Genomic DNA, 19,985 nt, shown 5'->3' with positions numbered 1-19,985 from the left:
AAATAAATGGATTCATTGAGACAAGCTCAGGCAGGGAATTGCATACACTGGCTCCTTGAACTAAGCCCTGGTCTACACTACAGGGATAGGTCAAATTTAGCCGCGTTAGGTCGATTTTATAATGAATGCATCTACACAAGCAACCCCATTCCGTCGACCTAAAGGACTCTTAAAATCGACGTCTGTACTCCTCCCTGGTGAGGGGAGTAGCACTAAAATTGACCTTCCTAGGTCAAATTTGGGGTAGTGCGCAGGGCTGGCTCCAGGCACCAGTGGAGGAAGCACTTGCCTGGGGCGGCATTCTGTCCATTATTAGGGTGGCACAGTCCGAGAGGCTTTTTTTTGTTTCGGCAGTTCGGGCAGCAAAAATGGTAGAGCCGGCCCTGGAAGTACGGAGGCTAATCGACGTTATTGGCCTCTGGGAGCTATCCCAGAGTGCTCCAATGTGATCTCTCTAGATAGCACTTTCAACTCCGATGCACTAGCCAGGTACACAGGAAAAGCCCCGGGAACTTTTGAATTTCATTTCCTGTTTGGTCAGTATAGCGAGCTCAGCAGCACAGGTGACCATGCAGTCCCCCCAGAATCCCAAACATGCTCCAGCATGGAGCGAACGGGAGACGCTGGATCTGATTGCTGTATGGGGAGAAGAATCTGTGCAGGAAGAACTCCAATCAAAAGGAAGAAATGCTAATATATATGCCAAAATCGCACAGGGCATGGTGGAGAGAGGCTACAACAGGGACATACAGCAGTGCCACGTGAAAGTCAAGGAGCTCAGGCAAGCCTACCAAAGGAGGTAGCCTATGACAAAGGAGGCAAACGGTTTCTCCGGGTCAGAGCCCCATACATGCTGCTTCTATGATCAGCTGCATGGCATTCTACTACTACCCGTGGACACCTGCAAGGAGGGGAGTCTCACGCAACACGGAGGAGGATTTTGTGGATGAAGAAGAGGAGGAGGAGAATGCGCAGCAGGCAAGCGGTGAATCCGTTCTCCCCGGCAGCCAAGACCTTTTCATCACCCTGGAGCCAATACCCTCCCAAAGCGGGATTCCCGACCTTGAAGGCGGAGAAGGCACCTCTGGTGAGTGCACATTTGTAACTACAGTACAGGGTTTAAAAGCAATAGTGTTTAATGTTTGATTTGCCCTGAAGACTTGGGATGCATTTGCGGCCAGTACAGCTACTGGAAAAGTCTGTTAACATGTCTGGGGATGGAGCAGGAATCCTCCAGGGACATCTCCACGAAGCTTTCCTGGAGGTACTCTGAAAGCCTTTGCAGAAGGTTTCTGGGGAAGGCTGCCTTATTTCATCCTCCACAGTAAGACACTTTACCATGCCAAGCCAGTAGCAAGTAGTCTGGAATCATTGCAGCACAAAGCATATCAGCGAATGGTCCTCGGTTTTGGTCGCATTCAAGCAACATTCGGTCTATAACTTTCTGTGTTAACCTCAGGAGAGTGATATCATTCATGGTCACCTGGTTGAAATAGGGGAATTTTTGTAAGGGAACAGTAAAAGGACCCCATTCATGTTGGGCTGTTTGCGCTTGGCTAAAAGGGATCATCCCTGAGAATAGCCATGCGGCGGGGGGAGGGGTGAAGGGATCATCCTAAATAGCCATGCAGAGGGGTGGGGGCAATGTCTCCAAGGATAACTATTGGCATTTCAACATCCCCAACAGTAATTTTCTGGTCTGGGAAGTAAGTCCCTTCTTGCAGCTATTCAAACAGCTCAGAGTTCCTAAAGATGGGAACGTCACGCACCTTTCCCGGCCATCCCACGTTGATGTCAGTGAAACATCCCTTGTGATCCACCAGTATTTGCAGCACCATTGAGCAGCACCAATCGATTTCTAAATATTGACTTCTATAAAATTGACCTAATTTCATAGTGTAAACATACCCTAAGAAGGCCCAGTCAAGGTAGGCTCTTAGATGGAGAGCAAGAAAAGGCGGGCTGATTCCAGCTGACTTGGTAGGACAAAAGTCAAGGAATAGTCACTCACATTTCCCAGCCATAAATTATTTTTAGCTTAATACACTGCTACCAAAATATTGAATTGGATCTGTAGGCTTATTGGCAACTGGCACAGAATGAAGGAGTCTGGAACTTCCTTGCCCTTTACACAAAATAGAGATGACCTTCATCTGTCTATATGATCTATGTATATCAGACTATCAAAACATGTATAGAGGATAATAACAACCTGCAGCATAAGAAATTCTGGTTAGCTGAAACCCTCTGGGTGCTATTGTAATATAAATATTGTGGGTGGAAAAAAACATTCTCAAAGACAAAGCACTGCAATGGCTGGCACTTGGGCTTTCTTTACAGGTTAGGTTCACTGTATTTTTTGCCTGTAATGATAGTGCTAATCAGATTCAGTCTCAGTGAAACTAAATGCCATTTAGATTTTTTTAAGAAGGATCCCTAAAATAGAATACCCTTCCTTGTGTTCGGCCTTTATTTTCTTTTAATACTTATTTGGTCTTATAAAACTATCTCAAATACCAGCTCCTCTCTCCACCAACCATATGTTACAGTATTCCCTTCTGGTGAACAAAATGCAAAATATATTATTTCTGAACAGCATTTATCAATTCTCTTCCTGAAATATATCATGCACATAAACATTTTTTCAGTGAATCAGATAAAGTAGGTATAATAGTAATTCATTTCTGTTTTAATTGCACTGAAATAAGTAGAGTTACAATAATATGGAATTTGGTCTAGGATTTTGATCTAATCCTGCAACAGACAGAAATGGAGCACATATTAAAATCACTCATATATGTGAAAAATAGTGTGCATCTTGTTTATGAATCATCCAAATTATTATTAGGCTAAGTCTGCTTATTCCTGGTCTTTCTGCTAAGGGTTAATATGAAGTTCCTTTCTGTCTAGAGTTATTCTGGTCTGACCTGAAATTGAGTCAGCTTTTGAAGAGGATGTCAGATTGCAAAGCGAACAGAGCAAAATTCTTTCCCACCTGTTCAAAGAATTTTCTGTCTGGGCAGTTTGAAAATGTATCTGCTGCAGATAAATGGAGGTTTTAGTTACGAAGATGTGCAAAAAGTAGCACGGGAGTTCCAGGTTCAGGACTGATGCTTATGTGAATATTACACATTACTCTGATGAAAGTACTTTTGAAGGACTGTTGATTACTGAAATTGTTTAGCCTGTATGTGAAAATGAAAACTATGTGCTGATGTGTTCTATAGGGATAAACAGTAGCTTCATTTGTAAGTATATAATAAAATTATAAGAGCGTATTGCTCCCTGCTGTATGCAGTCACAATTTAATTGAAATAAATTAATTTGTACCCACTTATCGCAAGGCTAAGTTTAGCTCCAACATGTTTGCAAGTCCAAGACAAGCAAGCAATTGAAGTGACTAGGTAACTGCAACAAAACAATGGTTAATCCCTTCATTTATGTCAGAATTAAACACAGAAATAAAACCTAGGAAAAGATCAGACCCACATTCTTGATTTTCCCCCCCACCCCAACTTTTTCACTGCAAACAGGGCACACTGCAAATAGGGCACACGCTTTTGGAAGATGAGATTAATGTTTGTAGTGCCTGCTGGTGCAGCATAGATCTGACATTTTTATACAGGTTTAGTGGCAGCTTAGCAAATGTTTAAATAGTGATTGAGGCAATTCATCATGATTTAGCTAGCAGTATAAAAACATTCTGTCTACTTGATTTTATTTCTCTTTTGCTTTTGGAGTTACTATAACACATAGGCATTATTATTGTTTTGTTTCCAGCTGGGAGAGGATGAAGAGCTTAGCCATGGAAATTCCCTCTAAATTATTTTTTTTTCCCCTGGCTCTAAATGTTTGTTCGCTTCCTAGCCAGGGAATGTGTCCGTCCCCCCCGCCCCCGCCTGTTGTTTGACCTCCATTCAGCAAGACAGATGGGAGCAAATACACATAACTAGCATGAAAACAGGGCCAGGATTGAAGATCAGAGGAAAGAGAAATGAGGCACACAGCCCTCTTTCCCCAAGCTGGAATCAGTCCTCCACATGAGCAAAGGATATTTTCATGGAGAGGCTGAGGTGAGGTGAAAGCCATCCAGGCACCATGTCCCCACCACGATTTAAGGCCCCATTAATTTCTGCTCCATGGCGTCTACCGCTCTCTCTGTGCATAGCTTAGTGTACTCACTGTGCCGCTAAAGAGCAGTGTGACCGCCAAGTCAGCTGTGCTGCTAGGAGCTACAGGTCTTAGGACAGATATGCAGATAACCAGTAATCTACAAAATTGGGTCACAGTTCCCAAATCCCTCAAGCTAGTTCCATGCCATGACCACCTCCTTCCACAAGACCACTGAGGGGAGAGTGAGTCAGCATTTCCACACCTTTATCCTGGCACTCCTGTTATGTAACTTTTGTACTTTTGCCATGGAAAGGAGTTATTAGACTCCGCATTTCTATGTGGTTTGCATTGTTAGCATTTGCTATATTAAGACACATTGCAAATGTAAATCTGCAGCTTTGGGGCTTTGTGTGGTTTTCACATAGGTTTTTACAGACAAATTACTGGATGGTATTAGTATCTTTCTAATATTTTGATTATCTCAGGTTCACCTTGACCTCCATGGAGACACCAATTAGTAATTTAAAGAGATCATGCTGTTTACCTCTATTTCTAATCGGTTCCTAAAAAGGGAGAGCTAATAATTCCAGAAACTGGTCTGTTTGGAACTCATGCTTATATGCCTGGAATACAGCTTTATTTAAACAGCTATGAGGACAAATATTTCTAGATTTTGTTTCTTGGTACTTGAGTGTGCCCATAGGCATTATTTCACTTCACATGGAGCTGAGGGAAAATAGTAGCCACAGCAAAATAGGGAACAGTTTAAATTTGGTAGCAAAGTAATAAGAAAATACAACTACTGAGATCAGAAATGGTTTATATTTTAAAAAGTATTAGAGTGTGGAGTTGCTCCCATTACATCAATGAGAGTTTTGCCATTGATTTCAATGGGAGCAGATTTGAGTCGGCCCAATATACATGCTTGGCCATTTCAGCTAGTGTAAATCAATGCTGCTCCATTGCTCCATTTATACAAACTGAGGATCTGGCCTGCTGTTTTTCAGCTGTATCCCTTTATAACGAAAGAAGTTTTGCAAAACAAGCGACGTGCTGTGTCCTGACTTTGCATTTGTCACCAGGTCTCTTAATCCACAATTTCCCTGATTTATTGATTGATTTGTGTGCTCTCTTACATTAGTTTCTAGAAAGAACCATTGAGGGGGACAATGCAATTAGATGCTTCTTGTCTGTGAATCTGGTACTTACTAGCTTCTGATATTCTTGGGGCCTGGGTAGCTCAAAACAGCAGAATTACAGGAATGTCTACGTAAGATTCTAGGATAGAAGAAGGCTCTGAAGCTTATTGAAATCCATCTGATTAGTTAGATGGTACCTTGTTTTTTTTATTGTCTATTTAAGGGCCATCACTTGGCATTGACTTTTTTTTTCAAAGGCAAAACTCCAGTTGACTTTAAAGTGTGTGGACCAATGGAGAGCTAGCATCTAGTTCTTTATAAATAATCACATTTGCCTCTTGAACTGTACCCTTTAGCCATCTATTCTGCACATTAATTTCCCTCCATGCAAAGAAAATTCTTGAAATGGTTTTACTGTTTTTACAGAGCCTGCCACTTTTTCTGCACCCTTCATGATCACATACATGCCAAAGTCACAATGGTTTTTAATGGATGCAGATTCCTAAATTCTTTGCTTACTGTGTAGAACTTTGAACATCCCAGCTGACGGTCCATGTGCTCCGGGGGCAGCTCCAGGCACCAGCATGCCAAGCACGTGCTTGGGGCGGCAAGCTGTGGGGGGCGCTCTGCTGGTCGCTGCGAGGGCGGCAGGCAGGTTGCCTTCGTCGGCATGCCTGTGGAGGGTCCGCTGGTCCTGCAGCTTTGGCGGACCTCCCGCAGGCGTGCCGCCGAATCCGCGGGACCAGGGACCTCCTGCTGGCAAGCCGCTGAGAGCAGCCCGCCTGCAGTGCTTGGGGCGGCAAAATACCTGCCACCCCTGATGTGCTTACTCTGTCTCTTCACTTTCCCTCTTATAAAATGGCAACAAACACTGAGCTCAGAATTCTAGATATTATTGCACCATTTCTTTGAACAGTGCCATTACAATCACTTCTGTTATGCCCTCCATTAATACATTACATCTCACTAGCCTGTTAGGTTTGCTGATTAACTGCCAGATCCTCAGCAGATGGGTTTAGTTTCTCTCCCGCTATTGCTGTCAAATCCTTTCCCTGATTAGTGTCTTGTAGTGCCTGACCTTTTAGGAAATAATCTCGTTTGTTAATTGTTTCCCTTATCCTCATTACTTGGCAGTTTTTCTGCGCTAAATTGCGTTTGTCAGCCCATAAGCCCATTTGACCAGGTCTCCTTTGATCCAATCTCTTTCCTCTTTTGTACTGACTATCCTCAGTTTCATAAGTTCAGCAAATTTCTCCTTGCAGCATGTGCATTTGTGAGGGTTGTTGATCTGCTGTATGTAGCATCATAATAAAAGGCTCTCTAAAGGCTGTAACTTCATCCTATCATTTCTTCCTACCTGAATCACTGTTAAGCTAGGTTGTTCTCTTATCCTATTTAGCCACTCAGCTGAGTAAAAGGACATTAGAGTCTCCTCCTTCACTCAGCCAAGTAAGACCTTCTTGGGTCAAGTGTGGAGGACCGTCCCACCTCTCTGTTTACTTCCCTCTGCAAGTGAGTGGAAGGGAGTTGGGAGTTTGCAGAATCTTGGCTGGATCCACCCTCCTTGCCACTAGAGCAGGGCCCATATGATGGGCAAGGTAAACGGCATCCTTTGGGGGACTGCAGTAGGCTCCTTTTTCCCCAACAGTAACTGGGGATCAGGGAAGGAATTGTGACCTGCTGAATCACAATTACTTCTGGGGTCAGCACAGCCCCTTACTCTGGGCAGAGAGGAAACTCTCAATCGAGTCCAGTTTTTAAGCTCTTCTGCTTCATAAAATCATGATGCAAACTATGGTATACTTACACTGGGCCCCCATATTGCAAAAGCCACAGGTGATGTCAGGTTTCTGTAGATGACTCTGGCATGCAAATTGTAATTAACACTATTTCCATGTGTGTTTCATTGGCATGTACATGATAAGGAATGCTTCTCTGAAAGTGAATTTTCAGAGCTCACCTGTGTGGACAATCACAGATGCATTTTTTTTTTCACTTCAGCGTGAGTGCTCTCTTCTATGCAGACTGGCTTTTGGCAGGGTCTAATTGTTCTGCTATGGTATTTTCAACCTACTCTAGAATGGCTAGTAACCAGACTTGCATATGTAAACTTTCTTGGCCTAGTCTTCAGCGGACATTGTTACTATTATTTGACCTAACATATGACTTGCAAGACTTTTACATTCAGTCCATATGGGTGGGCTTTTAGCCTGTATGCCTGAGGACTAAGCTTACTGGCAAGGTTGAACAACACCTTGCAAGTATGGTAAGATAACCAAATGGGTCTAAGCTCCAGAAGAAATAAGATCCTTGTCTGATGCCCTCAAGAGAGAGAGTATAGTCTTATAGATAAGTCACTGGGAGTCAGGAGACCAGCATTGTATTCCTGGTTCTGCTACTTACCTATTCTGAGACATTAGGCAAGTCACTTACCCTCTCTGTGGCTGTGTTTTCCCTACCACAATTTGTCCATCTTGTAAGCTCCTTCTGTCTCCCGCAGGTGCACATGTCTAGAATAACGGGGCCACAGTTGCTGAATGGGCTGTCTGAATGCTACTGTAACGACGATAACTAAAGAGGAAAGATCTTACATTCCAGTAAATCAAATTGAAGAAGGGAACAATAACCAGCATAAAATGATTAAAGAATTAGAAAACATGCAATAAACTCCAGGAATTCAATCTGTTTAGTTTAACAAAGACAAGGTGAAGGGGTGATTTGGTCACAATCTATAAGTACCTACAAGGGGAACAATATTTTGATAAAACAGGGCTTGTCAGTCTAGCAGACAAAGGTATAACAAGATATAATGAGTGGAAGTTGAAGCTACTCAAATTCAGATTAATGGAGGCAATTAAGGAATGGAATAATTCACTATGGGGTGTGGTGGATTTTCCATCCTTGGCAATTCTTAAATGAAGATTATTTTTTTTTGTCAGGGATGGGGCATGTTCACATGTGTGCACACACACACACGCAGGCAGGCCTATGACACTTCTGTTAATAATTTATTTGTGTCAGATTATCTTTAATGCAAGAAAAGAACAAGGGACGCAAAACTCTAAATAATAGTGAATCTGAAGTAGTGCAGTGAATATGGAGAGAAATAACTTAAGGAGCACAGAGAGAAACACCTAATAAATACAGCTTCAGTGTGTTCTCCAGCTGATTCAGGGTGAAATTCACCCAGAGCTTAGGCTCTGTGAAAGGCACCATCAAGATCTGTGGGAGAAGTAGCTGTGTCTGGTGGGAGGGACTCTGCCACATCTGTGTGCTGTAAAAGGCGTATACACACCAGTTTTGAATAGGCTGGAGACCTAAGAAAGCTCATGAAATCCATGGCTGCACAGACTCAGCTGCCTAAAAAGACACAGCCTCCTGCATAAGATTACATGGGGCTATTTATTGCAGAGACAGTATTATTTAGTTCTGTTTAAAAATACCTGATAGAATTTCTTTTATTTTTTTTACTGTGGGGAAAACAAGCTTACTTGTTTCGCTCTCTCCCAGCTCAAGTGACAAAGGAAGTTTGCTTTAGTGCAAAAAAAAAACCCAAAACCCTAAGCTGGGGCCAAGCATGGAAAACTTCACTTCACAAATGGATATTGCAGAAAGCCCTGAACATGTGAACACAGGGTTACGTTATACAGTATTTTGAAACCTTAATTATTACCCATTTTTGTTGAGATGGGGAATTGCATGTGGTGAAAGATATCATTTGTTCAGGGGTGAAAGTAATAATAAATTCTAACCAGTATGGGGGCTGGCTCTGGCCCCTGGAAGGGGCGGGGCCTTGGGCAGAAGGGGCGGGGCAGGGGGTCAGCCTCCCCCAGTCAGCCCATCCGCGCTGCCTGGCCCCTGCCACCTGGGGCTCTGGCGATGATTTAAAAGAAGCCCGGGGCCCTTTTAAATCGCCGGCCCTGGGGCAGCAGCCCTTTTGTCCCCCCCGCGCTTCCCCCCATTGGTGGCCGGGGGGGGAGGGGCAACGATGTTAAAGTGCTGCGGCAGAGCTTTAACGTCGTTACCCCTTTTGCCTGACCTGTCGGCGGCCCTGCCGGTAGGGTCTCTACCGGTAGAGCCGCCAACGGGGGTGGAGAAGAGGCAGCAACGTTAAAGTGCGGCAGCGCTTTAAGGAGGGTCCTTTGCTGTGGTAGCGCTTTAACATTGGTACCCCTTCTCCTTCCCCACTCCCGTCAGTGGCCCTGCTGGTATGGACAGGGGAGACAAAAGGGGCAGCGCTTTAACATGGGCTGCATATGGGTCAGTACCGGCTTCTTACTGATATGCCGTACCGGCTCACTTTCACCCCAGAATTTATTTCAGAACAGGTTTAAAAAACAACTACATCATTTAAAACCACTGTTGCCATGATAAGGAATTCCCATCAGTCAATTGCATTTCAGTGTCCTAAATTCATTGCTATACTATCTACTGATACTTTTGCAAAAAAGAAAATAAAGGCAATGAACTAAGCAATGTAACCTTGGTTAAGTGGATCCTGCAACGAAGATGGGTAAGGGATACAGTGAGGCCATTACTGCAGTGCCCTGGACTTGACTGCAAATTAGAAAATGAATGGAGTTGATCGTCCTTTTCTGCAGTGTTGATTATATGGCAGGTTTTCATCATACCTGTAAATTGCTATCATTTTGAATGTCAGGATATTGAAAGTGTCTAGTTTGGTTGGTTTGAAAAAGTCTTTTTAATGAGTGAAATCAGTCTAAGTCCATAACCCGGACTGCTTGCTCAAATGCAGGAATGTTGTCACTGTGTCTTGAAGAACTTTCTTGGTTGTATCATTGGCACTGTTTTTTCCTATCAAGCTCAGCTGAGTCAGTGGCACATCCTCCACAGCTATGCTCATGGAGAGTGATAACTTCTCTGGCATTGCTTTACTGAAACAGCAGTGACAGCCCTAAAGCTCTTGAAGTATGATTTGCCTTTGCAGAGCCACACTGTGAGATTGCTGGGGAGGATCCAAGATTATATACATCAAATGCTGTACGTAGAATTGTAAATACAAATTAGTTCATTATTTGACTGCACTATAAGTAGTATAATAGCTAAATATAGGTTATTTACTTATAGTTCAGACTTCTGATAGAGAATGAAACTGACAGCAGGGGAAGATCTGTGATTTTTTTTTCGAAAGCTCATGCACATTTTCTGCCTATTAATTTTTGTTTCTTCTGAGTGTTGCTGTTTAGCAAAGTGCTTTCTGCATTTCTGCCAAACTGAAAGTACCTTAGGGAAAACTGAATGGGCCAAATTCTGGAACCACCTGCAGTGCCAGCCAGAGTGTCTGTCAGTGACTTCAAAGGGACTATTCATATGAGTAATGAGAGGAAGGATATGGCCCAGTGTAGGTAGTACATAAATATTTAACACAATAAAGTCATACTGCCTTAGAATTTTTAAGTCAATGACATCAGTTGCATTTGCTACCTGCTAGTGTGTATAGAAATATAAATTATAGTTTAGAAATTGAATAATTCTAAAACCAAAGAGATGAGGTAAATTATAAATGTCATTCAGCTGTTTCTGGCAGAGAGTTCAGTTACTTACTGTCAGTCAGAAGCAGAAGTGGTCTCAAGCTACAGCATTCTGATCTGGACCTGAATCTGGATTTTGAACACCTCAAAGTTCGGGGTAGGAGGTGGGATTTTTGGTCTGCTGTTCTGGTTTCAGCCCATTGTTAGTCAGAGACTACCTCAAGTTACAGATGACAGGTCAGTCTTGTTTCAGTTTACTGAAGTGTTCACCACTGAGAGATTGTTTTACAGCAAGACTTTTTGTCATTATTATAAAAGGAAGCTTACAAGAAGTGGAAACTTGGACAGATGACTAAGGAGGAGTATAAAAATATTGCTTGAGCATGCAGCGGTGTAATCAGGTGCACTTGGAGTTGCAGCTCGCAAGGGATGTGAAGGTAACAAGAAGGTGGTCAGGGAAAGTGGGGGACCCTTACTGAATGAGGAAGGCAACATACTGACAAATGATGTGGAAAAAGCTGAAGTACTCAATGCTTTTTTTGCCTTGGTCTTCACAGACAAGGTCAGTTCCCAGACTGCTGCACTGGGCAGCATGGTATGGGGAGGAGGTGAGCAGCCCTCAGTGGTGAAAGAATAGGTTAAGGACTATTCAGAAAACTGGACATGCAGAAGTCCATGGGGCCAGATGCAATGCATCCTAGGGTGCTGAGGGTGTTGGCTGATATGATTGCAGAGCCATTAGCTATTATCTTTGAAAACTCATGGTAATTGGTGGAGGTCCCAAATGATTGGAAAAAGGCAAATATAGTGCCCATCTTTATAAAAGGGAAGAAGGAGAATCTGGGGAACTACAGACCGATTAGCCTCACCTCAGTCCCCAGAAAAATCATGGAGCAGGTCCTCAAGGAATCCACTTGGAACACTTGGAGGAGAGGAAGGAGATCAGGAACAGTCATCGTGGATTCACCAAGGGCAGGTCATGCCTGACCAACCTGATTGGCTCTGTGGATATGGGGAAAGCAATGGACATGACATATCTTGACTTTAGCAAAGCTTTTGATACCGTCTCCCAGAGTGTTCTTTCCAGCAAGTTAAAAAAAGTATGGATTGGATTAATGGACTATAAAGTGGATAGAAAGCTGTCTCGATCATCAGGCTCAACGGGTAGTGATCAATGGCTCGATGTCTAGTTGGCAGCCGGTATCAAGCAGCGTGCCCCAGGGGTCAGTCCTGGGGCCAGTTTTGTTCAGCATTTTCATTAATGATCTGGATGATGGGATGGATTGCACCCTCAGCAAGTTGGCGGATGACACGGCTGGGGTAAGAGGTAGATACACTGGAGGGTAAGGATAGGGTCCGCAGTGACCTAGACAAATTGGAGGATTGGGCCACAAGAAATCTGATGAGGTTCAATAAGGACAAGTGCAGAGTCCTGATCTTAAGATGGAAGAATCCCATGCACTGCTACAAGCTGGGGACCGACTGGCTAAGCAGTAGTTCTGCAGAAAAGGACCTGGGGATTACAGTGAACAAGAAGCTGGACATGAGTCAACAGTGTGCCCTTGTTGCCAAGAAGGTCAACAGCATATTGGGCTGCATTAGTAGGACCATTGCCAGCAGCTCGAGGGAAGTGATTATTCCCCTCTATTCGGCACAGGTGAGGCCACATCTGGAGTATTGCGTCCAGTTTTGGTCCCCTCACTACAGAAAGGATGTGAACAAATTGGAGAGAGTCCAACGGAGGGCAGCAAAAATGATTAGGGGTCCGGGGCACGTGACTTATGAGGAGAGGATGTGGGAATTGGTTTTATTTAGTCTGCAGAAGAAATGAGTGAGAAGGGATTTGATATCAGCCTTCAACTACCTGAAGGAGGGTTCCAAGGAGGATGGAGCTAGACTATTTTCAATGGTGGCAGATGACAGAACAAGAAGCAATGGTCAAGTTGCAATGTGGGAGGTCTAGGTTGGATATTAGGAAAAACTATTTCACTAGGAGGGCAGCAAAGCACTGGAATGGGTTACCTAGGGAGGTGATGTAATCTCCATCCTTGGAGGTTTTTAAGGCCCGGCTTGACAAAGCCCTGGCTGGGATGATTTAGTTGGGGTTGTTTCTGCTTTGAGCAGGGGGTTAGACTAGATGACCTCCTGAGACCTCTTCCAACTCTAATCTTCTATAATTATGTTGTTCTATTCCCTGCAGTCAGTACTGGACTAACAAAGCAATATGCTTTACTGTGTTTCTATTAATAACTGATGAAATCATGGATATTTTCTATAACTAATATATCAAAGGGAAACATTTTCTAGGGGCTTCTCCCTTTGTTAGAATTATTCATTTCCATCTAGTACACTGGGATTTCTGTAGTATCTAAGAACTATCAGCTGTTCCTACCAGGACCTCAAGAAATGTCCTTTGTCTTGATCACACATTCCTAGATTAAAAGACCAGAAGGGACCACTGGGATAATCTTGTCTGACCTCCTATATTTGCGGTTTTAGGATTTCCCTGAATTAATTTTTGTTTGAACTAGAGCATGTTTTTAAGAATAACATCCAATCTTGATTTTAAAATTGTCAGTGATGAAGAATCCACCACGACCATTGGTATATTGTTCCCAATGGTTAATCATAATTAAGTAGGTACTGTGTATATTTGAAAGATGGAGGGGAAGTGTGTTTTGTTTTTAGGTTTTTTGTTTTTTTTTAAAAGCCCCTCACCCCAGTTTTAATTATGTTGTCATAACCATTCATTCATTCATTCATTCATTCATTCATTCATTGATATAATAATATCTAGAAACTTACCAAGACAGATTGACTTACATAATAATGGCATATATTTAATGTCAATTAATTGTGGTTAACTCACAAGATTAACTAAAAAAATAAATCACAATTAAAAATTGAATCATGAATAATTGCGCTGTTAAACGATAGAATATCAATTGAACTTTATTAAATATTTTTGATGTTTTTCTACATTTTCAAATATATTGATTTCTAGTACAACACAGAATACCAAGTGTACAGGGCTCACTTTATGTTGTTATTTTTTATTACAAATATTTTCACTGTAAAAATGAAACAAAAGAAATAGTATTTTTCACTTCACCTCATACAAGTACTGTAGTGAAATCTCTATCCTGCAAGTGTAACTTACAAATGTAGATTTTTTTTTTGTTACATAACTGCACTCAAAAACAAGCCAATGTAAAACTTTAGGGCCTACAGTTCCATTCAGTCCTATTTCTTGTTCAGCCAATCGCCAAGACACAAACATTTGTTTACATTTACAGGAGATACTGCTGCTCGCTTCTTATTTACAGTGTCACCTGAAAGTGAGAACAGGCGTTCGCATGGCACTTTTGTAGCCAGCGTTGAACGATATTTACGTGCCAGCTATGCTAAACATTTGTGTGCCCCTTCATGCTTCAGCCACCATTCCAGAGGACACGCTTCCATGCATTATAATAATGTGTTAATTAAATTTGTAACTGAACTCCTTGGGGGAGAATTGTATGTCTCCTGCCTTCTGCCATATATTTCATGTTATAGCAGTCTCAGATGATGACCCAGCACATGTTTGTTTTAAGAACACTTTCACATCAGATTTGACAAAACGCAAAGAAGGTACCCATGTGAGATTTCTAAAAATAGACAAAAAAGAAAATCAGCCTTCTGCTGGTGGCATCTGACTCAGATGATGAAAATGAACATGCGTCGGTCCGCTCTGCCTTGGATCGTTATCAAGCAGAACCCATCATCAGCATGGACCCATGTCTTCTGGAGCGGTGTTTGAAGCATGAAGGGACATATGAATCTTTAGTGCATCTGACATGTAAATATCTTGCAAAGCTGGCTACAACGGTGTCCTTTGAATGCCTGTTCTCACTTTCAGGTGATATTGTAAATAAGAAGCAGGAAGCAGTATCTCCCGTAAATGTAAACAAACTCTTTTGCCTTGGCAATTGGCTGAACAAAAAATAGAACTGAACAGATTTGTAGGCCCCAAAGTTTTACACTGGCTTGTTTTTGAGTGCAGTTATGTAACCAAAAAAATCTACATTTGTAAGTAACACTTTCACGATAAAGAGATAGCACTACAGTACTTGTATGAGGTGAATTGAAAAATACAATTTCTATAGTACTATTTCACACACACTATTATAATTTTCTGGCTGCCAGATGATTTTTTAACACAACCTCCCTCTGGAATTCTAGAAATTATAAAGAAAAAGCAACCTTTATGGCAAGGTGCCGCCATCTTGCTAATATTCGGTAGTTACTGCGCTAGCAGCTCCGTTGATTTCAAAGGAACCACTCATGAAGTAAGGTACTGCTCGTCATGAGTAAGGGTGTCTGATGTGTGGGTAGAGAAAAGGGAATTCTACCAGCTTCCCTAGCCAGCCTTTTATACTAGCTAGCTCCTGAAAGAGCCTGCTGGAGTGGAATGGCATGGAGTACCGCTTGAAGAGCTAGTTGCGTATCCAGCCCTCTGAGTACATTAGGGTGCGTGTTTGAGAGAGGCAGGGATGCTGGCTAACAGAAGAGGTTTCGCAGGTTTCCCATTGGTGCCAACAACCACAGCGCATATTTATCTTTGTGGCCATCAATTTCACAAACACAACCAACCCCAAACTCAAGTTGTTTAGAGGTTTAGTCCAAGTGTTCTGCTCCTCTCTTTCTACTAGGAGCTCATTATCCTTGTTGTTCTTTATCTGCTGTAGAGAGTGATCTTGATGGATACACGCAGGACTATGGTTTGCATGAGTTGGGTGAAACCTTGTTAGTGGTGAGGTTAAAACCTTGCTGAGTTTAATGGGGGTGTATGTACTCTTCAGTTAACTTAACTGTAGGGACAAGTTAGTCACAAGCCCCCACCTGAGACAAAGGGTTATGTGAATGCACTGAGGAGTTTTGGACTGTGTGGACGGAGAGGCTTTGCTTCATATTGTTTTGGATCAGGGTGGGTTGGTGTGTGTAGGTGTGGATAAAAGGTAGACCACAGAGGGCCAGGGAGTCACGCAGACAGCCTGAAGGAGCTGCTGAAAGCATGATGTATGGGCCAGGGGTTCAGGCGGAAAAGTATATTTTTTGGTGCTGTGAGCAAAAGAAGCTGTTTCCTGCTCTTTGATTCCTTCTGTGTTCAGAGACGTGGGACTTTGTACATTCTTTGTAAATAAGCAAAACTGCATCAAAGAAATACCTGACTGTCACCAATTTCTCCTCCTAACTGGAACAACCTACTAGATCCTGAATTTTTGGCTACCTGCTTGGGTCAAAAAGGATAACAACACTGAGGCCGACATATATTTGGGCCTGTTCGTAAGTGATGGATGTCCTGTGAATGTGAGAATTTTGAGGCCTCTGTAGAGTTCTATTTTTACTAGGCAGTAAGTTCTTGGCTATAATCCTGTTTATGTGTGGGAGCTGCAAGAGTCATATGACCCTTGCCACATTTCTCTCAGGAAGGCGCTCCAGTGGCAGAGTGCTGCTGCAGTTTCACTCATCTGTTAAAGTACTCTTCAAATTCACTTGTTCAACAAGTGCTTCAACTGTGCTCCTTGCAGATTGTAGGTACTTGGAGTGGTGATATGTCTGGCAGTATTTCTTGTGTCACCGACTGAATTAATGCTGGAATGCCGGAGGATACAGGTACAGTGTGACGACTCCACATTTGGGGGGATTTACACAAGAAATGACTCTCCTCTCATTTGGAATTTTCTGTGATTAAATCGTTAAGTGTATTGTCATCAGAATGTACTATTGCATGTAAGTGTTGCAGAGTACAGAAGGATGGTTAAATGTGAACTGCTTTATTTTAAGTTGTGCTAAATACTCTTGTTAATTGGAAAAATACTGAGTTACAAATTAGCATGACAGTCACTCTGTTAGAACTGAGTTTCATGTTGGTAGTTGAATGGGTGATATTTAAAACTCCATGGCTTTATTTAATTTATTAGTTGTTTTTAAATCTCATATTAAATCCTACTGACAAAAAGTGTTGTGCTTTATGCAGCTACATTGGGGAGTGTTGTTCAGTTTCCTTATGCAGTGCAAACTCACTAAAAATGTACAAATCCACAATTTATGTTGAAAACTAGCAGAGGGTCATATTAACTGAAATGATGAATGTTAAAGACATTCATTTAATCATAAATGTAATAGGTTTGCTTGCGCTAGCCTCCTTGCAGTGTATTGTGCATCTTGCATGTGAATATACGGACAGATTTGAAACTGTTTGGCATTGAACACTTTGTATTGTATTCTGTATCTTACTGTGTGTGTTTGCAGTAGCCTATTTTGCATTGTGCAAGATAACCTGTGACCCTTTTTCCTGCTATCTCCCATGCAAAGTACTCAGGAATCAGTAGTAGTGTCACATGGTGTTTCAGACTTACAGTTTTAAGAATCGGGTCTCCTGTGCCAGCCAACACTGTAAATCTATGACTTGATTTTGATCCTTAGGCAGTACTGAATGAGACTTCAAAACCTTTTGTTAGTGCCTTGGGAAGAGATACTATAACCAGTTATTAATAATGAATATTTAATATATCTGTATAGGGCAAAGATAAAAGATTGCTAATCTGGACCCTTTTGGATTCATACATTAAATTACTGTATTTTAGTTTTAGAAAAGAATTGGAGACTTCATTGAACATGACGTTTGTTTGGGGTTTTTTTCTATGTAGTTCATTGGACTGCGAAGAAATATGTCAGATAAACTGTGCAAAATGAAGAATAATGCTGCTTACTTCACTGCAATGCAGTGTAGGAACAACTGACAAGAATTCCTTGGAAGAACTGTACCCTGCTCTTCAGAAAGTACACTACTTGAACGTCACTATAAAAGATCTCTTTAGGAAGTCAGTAGTTAGTATACAGTAAAGTGGTCAGATTTCAAACCCCCAGAGAACTGGATGCAATTTTGAGGTCTTTTTGTGGATGGGTCATTGCCAAGTGGACAAACTTCTCTAACCATCTATTTTACTGTCAGATTTAAGATCGAAAATTTTTTCGATCTTAGCATGCTAACATGAGAGGGTTAGCTTGAAAAAGGCTGTGAACATAAACCTTTAGCTGAGTGATAAGATGTTCTGGGGCTTGAGAGGGAGGGATGGGAAAACCTGGAGGAGTCACCACTCCATGATCCCTTAGCTCTTCTCTCTTCCTCCACCCTTCAGGGGAGAGGGAAAGGAAGCACAAAGGCGATGAAGGCTAGAGTAGCATCTATGCAGTGGCTCTGCTCTGCAGCTTCCCGCAGGAGGGTTAGAGGGGCATCCCCAGTACCCAGCAAAGTTACGGAGGATCTCAAGGATTTTTAAAGGAAAAATCTTTCTCAGGTGCTTACCTCACAGTCTCTAATGTATTTATCCTCACAACCCTCTTGTGAGGTAGGGAAGTACTGTGTAGTACTTTGGTTTTGCAGATGTGAAACTAAGGCAGAGAGAGGCTAAGCGCCAGATTTTCAAAGATATTTAGCTGTCTAAAGATGCAGATAGGCACCTAGTGGGATTTTCAAAAGTGCAAGGTGTTTAATTTCTGTTGGTTTTTCTTTTGTTTTTTAAGGCACCTAAATAACTTTTGAAAATCTGGACCTAAGGAACTTGCCCAAAGTCACACAGGAAGTCTGTGGCAGAACTGGCAATTTATCTCAGGTCTCTCACGCCCTAGGTTAGGGCCCTGAGACATTTGTCTTTCTAACATTTAATGAATGAATGGCATTCCCATCTCCAATTTATCTGTTTTGCATTTTGGTGACGACTTCTAGCCCTAATGATGGAACAGTTTGATGTTGATAGTATTGAGCCACTTTCTGTGCATCCAGACGTGTGCAGCGGTATTCATCACTAGAGCTGCTCATTGGTGTTCAAAGCTGGGAGTGCTGCCTGTGTCTGATTTGTTGTTCATATTTTCATATGTACTAGGGAATGGACATTGATTCTTTTAAACCTTTATGCTCGGTTTAGCTATTAATTATTGTTTCTATTTCATGGGTATAAGATGCTCAGCCATGGATGGGATGGCTATGGAGGAATGTATTGCTCTGCTATACACCATCCATGTGGCAATCAGCAGAGTTTCCTTGGTGTGAGAAGTAGCACGTCTCCAGTACCATGAATCTTATTTTTAGGATAATGGGAACTTGTTCTGTAGGGATGGAAAAGTTTATTCACGTAATATCTCACATGAATTTTGGTTTGGTTTAAAATAACTACTTTGAAAAACTGTTCTATGAAGAGTAAACTTCATCAAATGGAAAACATCCATGAAAATCCTCATGTACCCCTCTGCCATTGCATGATAGTCTCCACAGGAAACTATCTATTGCATTCATCAATTTAATTTTATATTTCCCATCCAACGTGGCTCCCATACATTTCCAATCTCCAATTCCCAGTCTAATATCGATATATTTCATGATCAGATATTTTATTTTTTTTCTGATATTTAACATTAATTATCTCTTTTTTTTTTTTTAATTTGTCCCATTTCTAGTAATGCCCACTTTGGTCCTCTAAATAATTCCTCTCCAGACTTACATCCTTCAGACATTTGTAGGTGATTCTCCTTGTCTTCCCTCAGTCATTGCTTAGCCAAATTATCCCATATCCCCTCAGTTGTGGCTCAACCATATTATACATATTGAATTATTTTCCTCACTCAGTATAAATCAATACCTCTACTGCCCTAATAATGTACTCCCTCCAATTCATCTTTATATTTCCAGCATTAAGGTGTGCAAAACTCAGTGCAGTATTCCAGGATCAGTTTTATCAGGGCCATATAGATGGTCATCATATAGACAGTTGTATGTGAGTGAAAATCTTACTTCTTTTCAATGAGTCACTGCTAATTCAATAAACCTTATTTAATACTAGAATTAATTGGAGCAGCACCTCACTCCTGCTGAGTACTCAGTAGGTAACCTGTGATTTCGGTAGCTGTCTGACTTTTGATATTAGAAATATGTTGATACTGGATTGTCACAGGACATCTCCATCGCTACCCAGTGAACCTCACTGTCTAGCCAGTTCAGATGGTTTTCCAGTCACAAACACACACACCGGGCTGTTTATCTTACACCAATGTGTGTATTTATTTCCTTCTTACATAGTAATAATTGTGCAATACACGCTTACGGCAAGGTAGGCTTCCCTACATCCCTCACTTCTGAGCCCAGGTTCTCTCCGAGCTTCCTCCTGAGCTCCTCTTGAGCTCCCCTTGCTTCCTGTTTCCT

The 19,985-nt window shown here is 41.9% G+C and overlaps 1 protein-coding gene across 11 annotated transcripts in view; it reads left to right on the top strand.

Moving 5' to 3' along the window:
* The window catches only part of ABLIM2 (actin binding LIM protein family member 2), a 211,972-nt gene that overhangs the window by 34,404 nt on the left and 157,583 nt on the right, over positions 1 to 19,985 (top strand). The window contains exon 1 of one of the 11 annotated variants that reach the window (XM_039540942.1): positions 16,250 to 16,399. The exons of the other annotated variants lie outside the window; for them this stretch is intronic. Within the exon in view, the coding sequence (XP_039396876.1) occupies positions 16,384 to 16,399 (16 nt within the window). The 5' untranslated portion in view covers positions 16,250 to 16,383. Of the gene's footprint in view, positions 1 to 16,249; positions 16,400 to 19,985 lie in introns of those variants that run through there. 11 annotated transcript variants of the gene reach the window in all.

Source organism: Mauremys reevesii, linkage group 5 (genome assembly GCF_016161935.1).
Source record: "Mauremys reevesii isolate NIE-2019 linkage group 5, ASM1616193v1, whole genome shotgun sequence".
NCBI classification, from domain to species: Eukaryota; Metazoa; Chordata; order Testudines; family Geoemydidae; genus Mauremys; species Mauremys reevesii.
This window is presented reverse-complemented; position numbering and strand designations above follow the sequence as displayed.